Below are 16,951 nucleotides of genomic sequence, written 5' to 3' on the forward strand. Positions count from 1 at the left end.
GTGATGACAGGAAATGAGTAGTCATACAGAAGTGGAGGGAGGAGCTGCTGAAGGCAGCAGGCTCGATGCCAGTGCTCATACCTTTGCTGGGGGAAGTAAGTGCTGCGCTTGTAGCTCCCCTGGGATAGGGCTTCTGCATATACAGGCAACTGTCTCTGGCCTTGTTGTGTTGAAAAGCCTGTAGCTAAAGACAAGGATTGTGACTCGGCAGTGGCACGCTCACAGAACACAGTGTGTGCTTTGTTCTTTTTATTTAGGGCTCGTAACAAGAGGGTTTAGTACACGGCAACAGTTAATTCCAAGTACAATTAAAAAAATTTAAAAATTGGGTTTTTCACTCACTGGAAGGTGGTTCAAATGGCACACACAATAAAACATTACTGGTGGCATACAGCTCCCCAGAGTCCTGCGGACTTGGTCATTTACAGTGGGCTCTGCACTCAGACACTGCATCAGCAGTGCCAAAAGCAAAAGCACAGCGTGCTTCTCTGACTGCAAACCAAAGAGGGGGCATGGGGGGGTTATCTGCTTTCAGAAAAAAAGTGCATGGACAAAATCCATGTTAGACACTGACATTTCCAGAGAATTCATAGAAACTACTTGTCCATGCAAGTTGCAAAAGACACTTTTTCAAATGTGAAAAGAAGCACTTGTTCTTTACAAAAAAAATCTCAGACATGTCAGCACTTTACCAAGGCGCTGTAATGGAAATGAATTTGTACACAGTTCTTCCTCATCAGTCAGTAGTGGTTGGATTCTTCTGTGGGTTTAAGAGAAACCGAACAAATGTACTGCACACATTTCAGCTGTCCCCACGCTGGTGTTCAGCAGGATGCTGGGTGTAAGCTTACCTCTGGACAACAGGCTGCTGCTGACCTTTTTGTAACACATCTTGTAATAAGCAAAGGTCCTAATAAAATTTGTATGTTTAGCGTACCAAAGGAAAAAAAACACTTCCTGCGTGGGCAGGACATTGCACAAAACACATGGGTGTTTTTCTGAATGAAACGCCATGGTCTGTGAATTATTCTTTGTAACAGCAGTTGGCAAACCTTGGCTGCATCTAGCTTTCAGCATCCGTCCCATGGACATGAAGTGGGTGTCCCACTATTCCTGCAGTTTCAAAATCAAAAGTAGATCAGTAGGACTGTTACTACACACTGACTTCAGCTATTGGGGAAATTAAGAAAAACAACTACACACCGTTCCGTTCATGCACCATTCTGACTTCTGGGTAGTACCAGTTTACCCACAAACTGTGGCAGTGCCAAATACTCGAGATGCCAAAAGGTGGAAAAGGTGAATGTACCTGTTAAGCACAGCAAATTCTTGAAAGTGATGCCCTATGAGCCATAGCTCTTTATCTGCCTGCCAGTGCTCAGTTTACACTACCATGGTCTCTAGAGATCAGTGTTGTAAATACTTGCTTTAGCGAATGCAGCAGTGCTGTACTTTTCTCACTGCCACTGTTGTCAACATAGGAATTGGAAGTCTCTGCATGGGGTTTGTAATGCTTCCTGAAATGCTGCAGTGCTCAACAAGTGACTTTATACTCTAAATGCAAGTACTGCTTCCAGTAGAAGTCACAGCACTACGGTCTTTCCAACAGCATCCTCTAGCAGCTTCCAACAAGTTCCCCTGCAAGACAATACAAATGGCACCTGTTTCACATGATGTCCTGCTCCACCCCTGGGAGCAGAAGCCCTGTAAATGCTCCCAGTTTGCTAATCCACATGAAGTCACATCCTTTCTGGAAAGGAAATTAAAGTTTTGCTTTTGATTTATGCCTAAAGCCCAGCAACGTAACTAAAAGAGCTCATTTCTAGCAGAGAAGCTCATTCCCACAATATGTACACACACACCAGGCAGGCAGCCTACCCTCTGCCAGAAGTGTCCTGCTGCAGCTTCGCTTTTCATGATCAACTGAAACACCCTAGATAAAAGTACCACTTTTCAGACACTGCATTACTGCAAATGTCACCTTTGGCTGTCACCACGAACCCACAGCAGCACAGCACGTAAATGCTCAGGAGCTGTGAGCTTAGCAAGAACTAGCTGAATCTAAGGCTTCCTGGCATCCACTGATAAGCCACACTGCCACAGACCACTGGCACTGTGGGCAGCTGTGGTTCAAACCAGCAGCAATTTCCAGCCACATTCAGGAACATCCAACTCAACTAACCACAAAGACAACCTGAGTCACAGGAACGTGGTAAGCCTCCTGGTAACACTACCCTGCTCTGCCAGCTACCTTGGGGCCATGCTGCACCTCTTGTCCTCCAGTGAGAACAATGGCTCTTCATTCTCACCAGTCAGGCCAGCAAGTCTTCAGGCATAGCTTCAGCTCTGGTGCCTACTCCAGTCCATGGGCATGGGCACACCATCAGGATGCTCAAGCATAAAATTTGCTGCTTGCCTGTTCTGCTCCTCTCAGGCCTCTGCTGCATCAGTAAGAGAAACAACATGAAGCTATCACAGAAAGATTAAAAAAAACCACCACCCAAAACAATGTGGTGCAACACATGCCACCTCAGCCATGTCTCTGACACTGGAAAGAAGGCACCAACATAACCTGCTTCAGCACTAGACAGGGTCAGACTTGTAGGACCTCTTCTAGCACAGGCACATGGCAGTGAGGCAGCTGTAAATAGCGCTGGCCCTAGCAAGGAAAGAATCTTGAATACAGCAAACCAAGGCAAGACTGACCACTAGAGGATGCTGACTGAGTTCTGTGCATAATAAAAATAGCTGCCTGGGCTAAGGCAGCTCTCTCAAAGGGAGAAACATACTCATTTTGGCCATACAGCTTTCTTTGGGCTATTCTGGAGTGTCTCCTTCCCCCACCTCTCATGCATACACACTGCTGATCAACAGCCTGTGATACTGAACACATTCAGCTGTGGCAGCAGAACTCAGTGAAGAGATGTGCACCTATCTGAAATACTGAGGTGTTCCCCTCTTCCTTCTCCACCCCCTTTTTAAAGTAAGCACCTCAAATAAAAAGGAGTGGGGCAAAGAAGGTTTCAGAGAAGGAGAAGTACAAGGGACAAAACTGGAAACATGACTCGTACTGACTTTACTAGCATGCAATCTATGTAACAGTAATATACACAGCCTGTTTACCTTGGCCTGATCTAAGACCATTACATCACATCATCCCCAAACAAGCCACAGAATTAAAACCTGTACAAAATAAAAACTATGCATAAACTTCAACAAATTTCTTTACATTAGTACTGCATAATAAAGCATAAAACCAGCAGGAGGTGACCCAAAAATTCCATCCACAGCAATTCTTGCAGCATAAACAATCCCACTTGCTATCAGCAGGGACCTGACTAACCCCTGGGCCCTCAGACCAAGGCCAGTTCCTTAAGGAGCTTCACACATTCCACTCTCAAGGTTTTGCAGCTTCATCTTCCCTGCTGTGCTCTGGCAGGGGCTCAGCACTTCCCAGAGTTCACACTGCTCTGCTCTCACAACACAGAAAACTTGCAAGATGAACTGCCTGACTGAAGAACAAGGACACTGGTGTGTGCCACACACAGAGGAGGTACACACTATACCCACCCACCCAGCAGAAGCGTTCAAGCACATGCTCTTTCTTACACAGACCTAGTTAAAAACACATTTCAACAATGCATGACCTCCCACGTGCAGCATGTGTGCACAGGGAGAGAGGTTCAGCTCTCATTCAGTAACTCTCTAAGCTGCCCTAACTTGATGCAATTGAGCACCATGCTCAAGTCTTTACCACAGACATACCCAGGGCAAGAGAAAGGAGGAAAGCATTGATAGTCCTGGAAAACAGCCACCCTGTGAGCACCAAAGGCTTGTGAAATACTGCTGTTCCACCACCTGGGCCGAGAGCACTGCCTCCCTGTGCAAAATGTGTAGGTCTGTCCTATGACACTAGAAACAGTCATTCCAGTGACTGACAACCTGTGTTTCCAGGCTTGCTCCCAGAGAAACAATGGGGTGAGGAAATTAACCACAGCTGCTTCTGCTAGTCTTGCTGCAAGTCACAGGTTTTCAGAGAAGCAGGTAGTGGATTGATAGGGGGAGAAAGTAACCTCTATCTTTGTACCAGTTTCTTCAAACTTGTACCTGCTGTAGGCTTCAACCAAACTAGTTCCGTATGCACTGTCACAGGAGTTAACATACTCTTCCACAAGCTCACAGGGGTGATCACATTCATCCATGTCCATCCATACAAACACACCTCACGTTTGTTTCCTCTTTCTTCCTCAAGCAGCTACAGTGCCTCCCCGCCCAGGAATGCACCAAACCTATACCTCCACCCTGATACTGCACTGATCACCTAACAAGGGCACTGGGTCAATTACCTCTATCCTTGCCAAAACCGTCACAAACCCAGCCTCGATGCTCTCTTGTGCACTGCTCTGTTCTACACACAGGCCTCAGAAGACAGCTGCAGCACTGTCACACCTTTGGGGACCTACTGCTGGTACCAGCTGGAACTCGGCCAGGTGACAGAAGTTGCTAGGGAAGATGCCCTGGCCCAGGAGACTGGCAATGCAGGCATCAGCTCTATTTGTAGGCTAACAGGACTGCAATGAGATTTACCCAGCTCACTCTGTTAATGCATGACATTTACCCAAAGATAACATTTGGTCCTTCCTGACCAAGGGCAGACTAGTGCAGCCATCACTTTACACTGATCTGCTGGGCAGAATCACTGAGCAGCATTTTTAACTGAGACTAGATTAAAAAGCAAACTAGCAACACAAGGGGCTACAGAGTCTTTACTTGGTAATAACTCCACCCAGATCCAGCAGTCAGCTCAGAATACCTATTTCTTTATAACAGACAATGGAGAGGGCTGGGGGAAGAGCTAGGACTACTACCAGTTACTGCTTGGATTTCCATGGGAAACCAGTACACACAACAGCCCTTTTTGCTTCCACTGAAGAGATTTTGGCAACAGACATGAAGACGACAATTGCCGTTTGTCCTGCCTCTACACAGGGCTCTCACAGTACATATGCAAATCTAATCAAGTACAAAATAGCCAATTTACAATACCTGATTGGATTTTTAAGATTATATTGTGCATAAGACTAAAGTCGGGGGTAAGTTTCACTAGTGCAAGGAGGTGCGAGTAGACTTGAGCCTTAGATCACAGCCCCTAGAGTTTATCCTCAGACCCCAGGAGAACCTGTAAACTTTGTTTTGCATTCACCGTCAACAGCATCTGTGAGTTCTGTTTAAACCAGCAGCGCCCGTGGCAAGTAGCTCACTGTGGAGAGGAGCACACTTACATCAGTGCAGAACACAAAACGAACTGGTGGCATTCAAAAGATGAGGAAATGGGGGTGGGGGTCCTCTGGGCTGCAGCCATTTTAGTTGTCTAAACTGAAAGGTGAGTAAATGAAAGCCAGCTCTGTGTGCCCCTGTGTCAGCCTACATGTGCAGAGCAGCTGCAGATGGGTTTATGCTAAAGATGTAACCAGCTATCTGGAAGTCAGTTATAGGAACGCCTCTATGTAAAATTCCAGTTTGCTAGCACATGATTTCTTCCAGCTGCATGGGAGCATAGTATAGAACAGGAGGGCTGTCCACTGGCTGGTAAACCTTCACCACAAACATCCAGGACATCCCAAGCGCCAGGCACTGCTGCCAAGGGTAGTACCACAAGGACACACAGGATTCCAAGACATATCCCAAGCCTGTCAGAAGAAGTCAGTAATTGAGTGAAGTATCAGCTACTCAACGAGTTTTACATCTGAATGTGTCAGCTTAATTCAGCATCAGATGGGCCAGGATAGCCTCTGCTGGCAGCTGAAAGAGCCATTTGTTCAAACAACTCAAATCGCTATTGGTTTATAATGGGGGAGGATGGGAAGAAAGGGGGAAGAGTGGTTGTTACAGTTATCCTTCATTCAGTTAGATTGGATGGGGCCCCAGAGGCTGGTGGAGACCTGGGAAGCCCTGACAGCTCCTGCAGCAGGAGATGCAGTGTTCTGTCCTCTAGTCTTCACTCCGAGTAATGCATGATTGACTCCACATAGTTCCCTGGGAAGAGCCCGGTCACTCCATTCATGACCCCTTCATACCAGCCGTCGTCATTTTTCTTGATAACATAAATAATGGCACCTTCTTGAAATGATAGCTCATCTTCTTTGTCCTTTGTGTAGTCATAGATTGCCACCACTAGGAAAGAACAGAGTGTGACTGTTAGGAGAGGTACAGGGAGAAGAAGGAAAAAAGAAGAAAAAAAAAACAAACAAACAAAAAAAATCAACCTGCCTCATACAAAGTTCCCCACATTCAAGGCAACCTCAGAGAGCTGCACTGCCTCACCTCTGTGTGTGCAGAATAACCTGCTGAGAGCATCAGCTTCCTCCAGCCCCTTTTATAAGAGCTCATGCTTTGAAGCACATGAGTCAGGACCACTGTAATTCTTCTATTTTTACTATTCCCAGACCCATCAGAGGAGAAGTTTACAAATACACAAAAAGCTTTTGGTGAGGAATGATACAAGGAGGTGGCTGTAAGTCCCCATGGCTATGACTGCTATTTCAGAGTTCATGTATTAGATATATGCGCTAAATCAGATCCCTGCACAACTACTAATCAGCAGGAAAACATGGAAGAGGAAGAGCAGCAAGAGCTCTTTTCAGATCACAGTATGTGTGAGCCAAGGCTAATGTCTCAGACTTCCATCTACCTTAGATAATGCCACATTTAAATCTGTAAAATGCGAAGGTGCAGTCCCAGTAGCTAGAAGTCACTCCCACAGTATACGGTGCCAAGGTGGCTCCCAGTTTTAGGAACTAGGAAGTAAGGTAATTCTCTGAAACAAAATGTATGCCTACTATATCACAGGACAATTTTCTTACAGCTGCAGAATATTTTACTGAAGGCACAAAAGCTGTCAGTAAAGTCAAAGAAATTGGACAAAGCACTGGCAAATATTAAAGAGGTCATTGCCCTGAAATGGCAGGAAAGAGACATCAACTCAGTATGTTTTTCCATTCTTAGTCCTACCAATTATTATGTGTTCCATACAGAAAATCAGCTATGCTGGACTCTGAATACTTTAAACAAATAGCATCAGTCACTGCTTTGAGCACTTGGCAATGAAACACGCAATGCTGTCACTGAAAGAAAATGGATGTTGGACAGAGATCCTAAAATCTCATACTGAGGATAGAAGGGAAGATACTCTGAACAAAAGCAAGGAGAAAAAATTAACAGCATGTGTTCATGAGCACAGTTTCCAAGAGTCCTATTAAACTCATCATGTTGTTCAAAAGAAAAGAGGTCATTTCCTTTTGAGGGGCCAAAGGAATCAATACAAATATTTACTAGGGAAACCTGGATCCTGAAAAGATTATCAAGTAGAACATCCAAATCAATGCCAGTGGAGACTCAGAGTATCTATAGAGATTTTATATTTTGTATCAGATCTCCCAAACAGGAGATTTGTATCATTTGACCAGAGCATATTTGAAAAACACATGTTGCTAGTTCTATGCTTATGCACCCTTGTGCAGTCCCTCATTCTAACTAGTTTTAGACATACCATTCTAAGGAAACAAAACACTAAAGGAGAAATTAATAAAATTTCAGCTTGAGAACCAGAAGTCACTGCACAAACACAAGATACAATTAAAGTCCTCCAAAATTCCTTTTTAACTGCCTTCTATGAACTATATTCTCATTTAAAAACACTTCTTCCTACAGTCACTGTGCTGTTCTTAAGTCTTTTGATAATAATAATCCAAGGATCGTGGTAACTTACACTTCCTTTCTTTCTCATGTTTGAGTGTACTCTAGTCCCTTCTCATACTGAATGGTCTCACTATTTCATGATCACAAGTACGAAAAACTCTTTCCTAATTTCGTTATTAAAATTTGCTTCTTGTTAAGCCTCTTATAAAATTACCCGAAGCCTGGTTTTGTTTTTACACCATTGAGTTACCAGGAGCCCAGGCCAGTACTGCAATAAAGGCTCCAGATGAGACACGAAGCAGCAATACTGACTCAGGAGGTGGCACCCTTTCCTGCGAGACTGAGCCAGGACCTCTTTTCTATCTGAAGCATGTTCAGAGAGAAACTCGGGTAGTTTCTATCTTAACATGTTTCAATGTACATATGGAAACCAGAATTACTCCTTTAGGTGTATGTTCTTCCAATCAGTGATCTTTGGTCCTTCAGCAATTACACAGTTCGGCTGAACCCCATTCACATCAAACTGACCATTAACATAGCCCAGACTGATAATCCAACAGAAACCTGATATATGTGACCACACACCTTCTCTATTTGGCGTGAAGGCATTTTTTTCTTCTGGATACCTGTTTTGATTTTTTGGTTTTTGATTTGCAAAGCTGGGACATTTTCTTACCTCTTCATACCACAGACCCAGACAGAGAGCTCAATGGAAAACTGCAGTATGTTTCCCTGGACACTGCAGGTTGGCTGTTGCTATTATAGCCATGTGTTAGTGCCCTCAAGTTCAATGTCCCCAGTAACTGTATCCTACCTAAGAGTTTCTCCATCTGTTCAAAATAGATCTGCTATTCACTTCTTCCTTAACTGTAGGTTAAAGCATGTCTTAATGTTAAATACACCTCCCACAACACATGACCCATTTACAGAACAGGATCACACTGAACCCCATCTCGATAGCAACCCCCTGGATTTGACACCTCCTTAGTGTCCCAGCTTCTGCCTTCTCGCTTCTGCAAAGGTTATCTGCACTAATCCCATTAGAAACACTTCCATATGAACTTAAATTTAAGTGAGCAGCCATACCAAAAGAATAAGCACAAATCCTAGGAATTGCTACTCTACTTACTGGGGGTAATAGTGTCTGACCAGCCATTTCCACCAGTTTTGTCCACTTTGAATCATGTGGCACAGAATACTGTTTACTGGAACTTCAGGGGCTGCCATAGGAATAATTAATTTGCAGAAGATAATGCATTATTATTCCACAGCAGCGTAAGTATAGACATTCTTTGGGTATGTGTCATGGTTTAAGCTCAGCCACGCAGCTCGTTCACTCACTGCCCCCCCTTTCCTTCTCCAGCTCCTGGAGGGCTGGGGAAGAGAATGAAAAGAATGTAACTCCCATGGGCTGAGATAAGAACAGTCCAGTAACTAAGGTATAACACAAAACACTGCTGCTACCACCAATAATAATGGTAATGAGGGAAATAACAAGGGAAGAGAATACAACTGCTCACCACCCACAGACTGATACCCAGCCCAACCCAGCAGTGAACTAGCCCTTCCGGGTAACTGCCCCCAGTTTACATCCTGGGCATGATGTGCTGTGGTATGGAATACCTCTTTGGTCAGTTTGGGTCAGGTGTCCTGTCTCTGCTTCCTCCTGGCTTCCCCTCCTCCCTGGCAGAGCATGAGACTCACAAAGTCCTTGGGCAGACTAAACATTTGAGCAGTAACTAAAAACATCGGTGTTATCAGCACTATTCCCAGGCCGAAAGTCAAAAACACAGCACTGCACCAGCTACTAAGGAGAAGAAAAAATGACTGCTACTGCTGAACCAGGACAATATGAAAGTCCTCTTTCAGCATGGGACTTTTCAATAACTTTCAAGTTTATCTGTTACAACCAAAAAAAAAAAAAGAAAAAAAAAATCACAGCCAAGCACTGTTCTCCCATCTCCAGCAAAGCAGACGAATCTCAAGATGTGGGCTGAAGGGAAGAAAAGCTATTAATGTAACTAGAACAGAATCTATGCTTATGTCAGTTCCCCATTTTTTCTGGGACTGTAAAACTATTATTTAATTTCTTCATACACTGTAAACATTTTACAATGTATAAAGAAGTTGTTATTAGTTTTATGAGTATTTCTCAGAACACAGCAACCTTTTAGATATTTCAGTCATCTAGTTTTCAAAATATTGATCAAAATTATGTTTTTGCATAGGCAAAATATGACAGAAAGTCTGGTTTCCTATACTTATGCTTTTCTGCAGAAATCTGTTTTGACTAAAAGCCTGTCTCCAGCTTATCCTTAAAGACTCCCATTACGGTTTGCTATCCCATGTCATTATTTCTTCAAACAGAAAGTTGTTTTTCCCAGGCCACATGCCACATGATTTTGTGGCCTCTCTTCCACACAGACACACACACAAACACCCCCCTTTGCATTATTTGCTATAAACAACCAATGCACATCAGGGTCCTCTTTTTTCTGTTTTGCTCCTAGCTGAAATGCCACTGAGGATTTGCTAAGGGCCAGACAGCGGGAATAACAGAAACATAACAGAGATAGTGACACTTGCTTTCAATCAAGGGTGTGGAGAGGTCAACAGATAAAGCGTCTCACAAATGGTCTCAGCTTGTTCTCAGCCGAGCTTGGGTACTCCCTGCACTAAACACACCAGCTAAACAGAGGGTGGGAGAATAACAAAAAACCTTCCACATATTTCTCCATCTCCCTCAGGAATAGTAATATTTCCTTTGGGCTGGAGTTGACAGAAAGCACCTCTTCCATCTCTTTTTCCCCTCCCTCCTGTCAAGTCCTGCACTGGCATTCTTGAATTATTTTCCCTTACGCAAACTGAATGTTTTTAACAGTCATTCCACTGAGACACCTAGTTGCTTTGCAATATCAGATTTTCTATCACCTTTTCCTAAGAGGTACATGACCCTGTTTCACAGGAGAACACCAGGCTGTAGACTTTTTCATATTCAAGCACCTCTAAGCCATTTACCTATTGAGTTTATTTTACCTGAGTTTTACTCCAGCATGTTCCCACACACCTGCTTCAGAACTGGAAGACATCTAGATGCAGCCCTGCAGCAATACCTCAGTCCTATGCACACCCAGCACTTTTTAGCTTAGCATAGTCCCACATTGATGCAGCATTGCATCTCACAGAGCCCTAAACACACACTGCAGCAACTCTCCAGATACACACATATAGTTCCAAGTGCAACTGCAGCACTGATTCATTCATTTTTGACCTCATACGAATTTGATTATCAGGATTAAGCAGATTACTGAAAGGTGAGTCTTAAATAGATGACAGAGCATTTAAAAAATACGTAATTAGCCAGCTATTCAGTATCTTTCTTTTGTGGAGAAAGGGGTGAAAGAATCAGTCAGACTTAGCAGAGTAGCTTAACTTCTGTTCTTTAAATTACTATTTGGAGGAGCACCTTCACCACAATACTACAAAGGTATTTAGGCAGACTCCATGTCCAAAGCAGGATGGCAGGTGGTTATGCAAAATTATTGCTGCAAACACGATACTATCATCTCTACTAGCTCTAAACATACCCTTTTCTAAGTAGGTCCTTGGTGCCCAAGGAGGGTCCTCCTCAGCATATGGATCACTGTACTCCACCACTGCTGCTTCCTCCTCCTCATAATCCTCTGGAGGTGGTGGTGGAGGTGGAGATTCATCAAACACTGGCTCATCCACAGGCGGTGGTGGGGGAGGAGTATCTGAAACTGAAAATAAACAGTAGTATAACCATGAAAATGTCTCTAGAACCATGGTAGCAGGTTGAAGAAATACTCTCTATCCCAAGTAGTTGCACTGGGACCAATAGTTAGAACTTGTGGAAATACACCAGAGACAATAAAATTCAGAAAAGGAAGGATCAGGTTTCTCCAAGAAAATTATTTCCTTTTCCTTCCCTTCAAATTTTAGATGAACTTGCAGAGGCAGTACAGCAATCAGAATTCTGGCTATATACAGACAAATCCTTCATCCACTCAAAACAGAAGTCATGTCCAGTAATAAATCATAGCACAAGGAAGCAGCAAACTTACTGTTTTCTTGAACTCTGGCCACAAATCCCATTAGTGGTAACTGTGGAGTTACCTGTAGGATGGAGGGGGGAGGAGGAGCAAGGGATGCTGCCACAGAAATTAAAAAGAGAGAGGCATTCAGTTAGAAACACAACAAAGCAACAAACAGGAAAGTAGATGTCATCACCACTCAGACAGTGTAGCAGTCTGCCAGACTCACATATAAAGGCTGACATTCAAAGCAAAATGGCTCAGGTGGTTTAAGGGTATTCCTAAACCTTACTTCAAGGAGATGTCTCTTGTTTTTAAAATTTCCAAGCAGCTCTTTTCCATAAGATTAAGAATCCATGCTGAAGCATTCTCTTAAGTTGAAGCTTATTGCTACAGCAACACAGCACTTCATGAACAGACCTAAGTAACAAATCTATCAAGAGGATTCTTTCCCTGTAATCCTCCACCTTTCAGATCAAACTGATATTTTTAGAGATGACTTCTGTAGCGGCATCAACCAATCCTTAGTAATGAAAATTAATATAACAACTTTACACCAAAAAGTAGGCCAAAAACCCAATCGAATGCAGTAGTTATTTTAGGCAAAACAGCCCACTGCACTGAACTCCGAATGGCCCTGGTACAATACATGAGAATTCACACTTAAAGAAGATACATTCAGCCAGTTGCAATGTTACAATACGGAACTGTGGTTTAACCCAGGAATGAAAGTTTCAATTTTCTAGTTCAGGTAAAAAAGTAGTTACCTAGTTTTATGTAGGTTTAGTATCACTTTGCTAAAGTAACAGTAATGTTCTTTAAGCAAGTTACAAGATTACTGTTTAGAAGGCACACCTCAGGAAAAGCACAGCTAAACAATTTGTTAGTAGCGGCACACAAAACATTTAGTCACGTCCAAAAGACTGAGAGGAAAATGGTGTACACTTCAGGTACCAGCACATTTCTTTAGCCTGCAGAAAACTAAATTTCAGACTCATCCCAGAGCCAGTAAGAAAACTGCCAGGTATGATGTAGTATTTTTCAAAATTAATTCATGCCATCACAACAAATGAGAAAAGCTCCAGGGCATTTAAAATTAATGTCTCAAAATTTCTTCTGTTGGCTTCCTGTATTTCAGTAGAACTATTATCTGAAGTGCTTTGAATTTCTTCTGTCACTCACATTCACATTTCTTTCATAACTACACATCCCAAACAAAAATCAAACCCAACAGAGCAACCATCCTTTTTGTTGTAAAATACCCCTGTACTTCCATATAAAGCAAGCTCCATTATCTCACCATTTAATTGGTATTTCTTGAGAAAAACTGAAATAGATTTCTAATTACAGCTTCTCTAAATTGAGTGATGTGACCTCTGAGGGTATTTATTCTTTCAAGTGCAATCACAGTAGCTAGGAAAAAATTGGTCTTGCATTTTTTCAATGAAGGAAAAGGGAACTTGAATTTGAAATCCTACTGAAATGCAGTAATATTCATGATTTCAGCATCCTTGTGCAGCTCTGAAGTCCCTACCTTTTTAATTACACATGCTATAAAAATGCTCAGTTTCAAAATGTTTCCTCTATTCATCATCATGTAGATTCACACAATTCGTATCTATCACACGAGACTAGTATTTCCTGGGTCCCTTCAGCGTACTTCGTTCATGTGCTATTCCTTTGAAAGAAATAAAGAGGCTTTCCACATAGAAAATAAATCACTCTAGACAAGCATTCCAAGCAACTATGAAAAAAAAATTTTAGTTTGGGTTATGCAGTTTAATCAAAATGGTGATGCTAATGCTAGCTGACATCATTCTTTGTTTATTCATTTGGTTTGTGCTTCCGCCTATGCACAGTGCAGGGACTATCCTATTTTATATATATATCATACTATATGATATATACATATATACATAGCATATATATTATACTATATGATATATAGTGACTCTAATCTAGTTTTGATATTTAGGAGCCAATATGATAAATATTTTATTAACAATGACTTTGTTTATAAGGGGCATCAAAAGAACTTTACTGTACCTCTGCTGCCTCAAAAGACAATATGAACACCAGCTTAAATGCTCCCTCCCAGCTTCTTTCCATGTAGACCATTGGTAGATTAAGAGTTTAATCAACACAGTTGATGTATATTAATTCAGAAATACGCAAAAGCACCTTCTACTAGACTGCTTCAGACTGATAAGAATTCAGCTACACAGTGTATAGTGCAAACCACCATCTTGGTACTCGCCCAGATTCTCCCACAGGGTTTTCAGCCTGTGCTGAACTCCGCACACTGCTTCGACACTGGTATCTAAGGCTGAGAAGTTAAAACACTTTTTAGGTGGCATGGCTGGCAAGAGCAGCTTTGGGCAGACATACGCTGAGACCATTTAGGGTTTGCATTTCTTAATATTTTCTTTTCAGTTATTAAAAAGGTCTCACCATGAAGTAGGGAAATTATGTTATCTTAGAACTGGCCTTCAAAAGAGCGAGACAAGGAAAGGATCTTTCATCTTCCTGTGAAACGAATAAACAAAAATGGCTATGCCAACATACTAAAAACATACTAAATGGAGGTGGAAAAACCAGCCTGCAGAACACAAGCCACAGCTGGCACACTCCTCGGCCTGTTGCAAGGTCTCTTTTTAATCTCTTAAGTTTGTGTTTTCTCCCTCTCTTCAGGAATGCTGAGAAGCAATTGTGGCCCCTGTCCTGTAACTACTAACCCTGCTCTTTACAGACTAAACAGTCCTCCTGTTCTTAGGGTCTCATCAATTACACATGCTCAAGCATCCTCTCCTTTCAAGGTAAAGGCCAAAAAAACTTGGATTTACTAACAGTCATAACTGCAAAACTAATAAATTCTGTATTCTGCCAGAAATATATATATATATATAAAAAGTCTGTTACTACAACTGCTTATTTGTTGTATCAAGTATGCCAGTATAATTTAAGTATTACGTTTGTGATTTACCGCTCAAGTGACTAATCACAATAATCATTATCTTCTTAGCCACAATTCAGTATGCAGACTGCACTGCGGTTCTGTAACCTATTTAAAGTCTATCTGGCATCTTCTGTGATTACCTATTAACAATGCAATGGTGGCTTGAAGAGAACTATCCCTTTGCTAAAGCAGAAATGCACAGCAGTTGTCAGAAACTCTCTGGATATGCTAAAAATCCTCTTTACTGCTAAGGTAATCCTGAAAGTTTCTTTTATTGCTATTACCCATTCCTTCTTGCCTGTTCCCCTACTGCCTTCAATATGCACATAATGTGATTAACACCACCATGTATTTCAGGCAACTGGGCTGCAATTTAGTTATATATCCTCCTCCATTCCTCTGTCCCCAACAGGATGATCCATTTCCTTCTCATGTTATGCACAAGCATGGCAGGATAATTCACAAGCAGTAACATTTGAACCTGATCAAATCTTTTAAATGCAGATTGCAGCATTTGACCTAATTCTAAATTCAGTGCTCAATTAAAAAAAACAAACCTAAAGGGAAAAAAAAAAAACAACACAAAACCAAACCAAACAAACAACAAACCTAAACAAACAAAAACCCAAATAAACACACACACACAAAACCAAACCAAACCAGTAAAAACCACCACCACAAAACATAAATGCACTGTGGTACTTAATGCACAGTGGTACTTCCAAGTCAACATACAATCCTGCTGGTAATGGCTGATTTCTTAACAAGGAACCTTCAGCATGTTTCCTGCATCTTTCACAGCAGCTTCATTAAAAAAGAAAGTCTCCCTTACTCTGTTATTGAAACCTTCATGTCACTTCAGAAGCACAGGAAAAGGACTGCTTAGATAAAAGCAACTGTGTTACGCCTGTCACACAGACACACCATTCCTTGTTAATATCTCATCCTGCTTTTTAAGACAGGTTGTCTATTAAAATAACATCACCTGTAGACTTAACAGATAACACAGCACCTTTGTATCCCATACCAAACACCATGACGACTCCACGGTGTCTAATGCTTACCCTTGTATAACAAATGCAATTTCTTGAACTGACCATTAATCAGAAGGAAAAAGCATACAAGATAAAGACTGATTAATGAAGTATCAGTGTTCTGGTGCAATGTCAAATACCCATCCATGCAACAAAGCAGATACATGACACATGGTGTAGTAAAGGAATTAAGCTTCTCTGATAGTGACTGTGAGATCAAAAGTAATTTATTTGGCAACAAAGCCAGTATTGTTTTAAACTGCTTGGCATAATGAGAGCTGAACACTCTGTACTTTGACTGCAGCTTTGGCATGGCTACCCGCAATGTACTGGAAGTCACCCGAGACTAACTGCAAGATCTGCAGGGGCAACAGAACATAAGATTTCAGAGACCCGAAGGCCTCTCCATTCACCTCTGTGCTGAATTCCAACAGAGCAGAAAAACTTTCTTACTTGGATTCTGGTTATAAAATGGCCCTCCATTCATCTGGTTCTGAAGGCTTGTCTGTGATGTGATCGAAGGAGGACGCCGATATGGCAAAGATCCCCCTATTGTTGGGGGGGTGTGTCGAGATGCAGGCCTGTTCATGCTGTAGAACTGAACTGGGTGACCTAGGTTAGAAAGAGAAATGTATTAGCAAAGAGAGGAATGATGACTGCCTGTTTTATATTCGCATTCAAGATTCAAAGGCTTGGAAAGGTTTTGGGGTCTTTTTAAAGACATCTGCATCCTAGGAGCTGTCAGACAGTTGAACTGCAAGGCTGTCAGGACACTGGATATCTCAATAGAAACACAAAAAACAGCTCTCCCTACTGCCTCTAATCAGCACTGCTCACAAAATCCAAATACAGAGCTGTCTAAGCTACAAAGCTTCAATATGAAAGAAAATAATTCCCAGTTATCCATTCTATACAATGCAACAGCTTCTTGCAAATTTAGTTATTTATAAACCTGCAAAAAAGTTACACTTCACAGTTCAGCAATTAAACACCATATACGTACAAAGTAACTGTACGCCATTTCCAAGATTCAAAGCTGTTACCTTCTGCAACCGAAAAACACAATACTAACTACGCTACTGCTATTCAGGAAACATGCAGAGAGCCATCTGGGGAGAAGAGAATGTTAGGAACTCCTTGAAGAAGGAAATAAATTAAATCGTACTCAAAGCCCCTTTCCCTCAGGGAGCTGTCAATTGAAACAACTC

General features: G+C 42.1%; 1 protein-coding gene across 19 annotated transcripts in view; it reads right to left on the bottom strand.

The window, feature by feature from the left end:
- Positions 1–234: 234 nt before the first annotated feature.
- ABI2 (abl interactor 2) overlaps positions 235–16,951 on the bottom strand; it is a 69,613-nt gene continuing 52,896 nt past the window's right edge. For 10 of the 19 annotated variants that reach the window (XM_062640657.1, XM_062640666.1, XM_062640665.1 and 7 more), the window contains 4 exons: positions 16,197–16,355; positions 11,784–11,870; positions 11,286–11,459; positions 235–6,174 (listed from right to left, as the gene is read on the bottom strand). In XM_062640657.1, coding sequence (XP_062496641.1) covers positions 5,999–6,174; positions 11,286–11,459; positions 11,784–11,870; positions 16,197–16,355 — 596 coding nt within the window. In that variant the 3' untranslated portion in view covers positions 235–5,998. The remainder of the gene's footprint in view (positions 6,175–11,285; positions 11,460–11,783; positions 11,871–16,196; positions 16,356–16,951) is intronic. The other 9 variants (XM_062640662.1, XM_062640673.1, XM_062640674.1 and 6 more) reach the window with 1 other exon arrangement.

This window comes from Pezoporus occidentalis, unplaced genomic scaffold (genome assembly GCF_034315485.1).
Source record: "Pezoporus occidentalis ecotype Australia unplaced genomic scaffold, CSIRO_AGI_Poc_V1 ctg66, whole genome shotgun sequence".
NCBI classification, from domain to species: domain Eukaryota; kingdom Metazoa; phylum Chordata; class Aves; order Psittaciformes; family Psittacidae; genus Pezoporus; species Pezoporus occidentalis.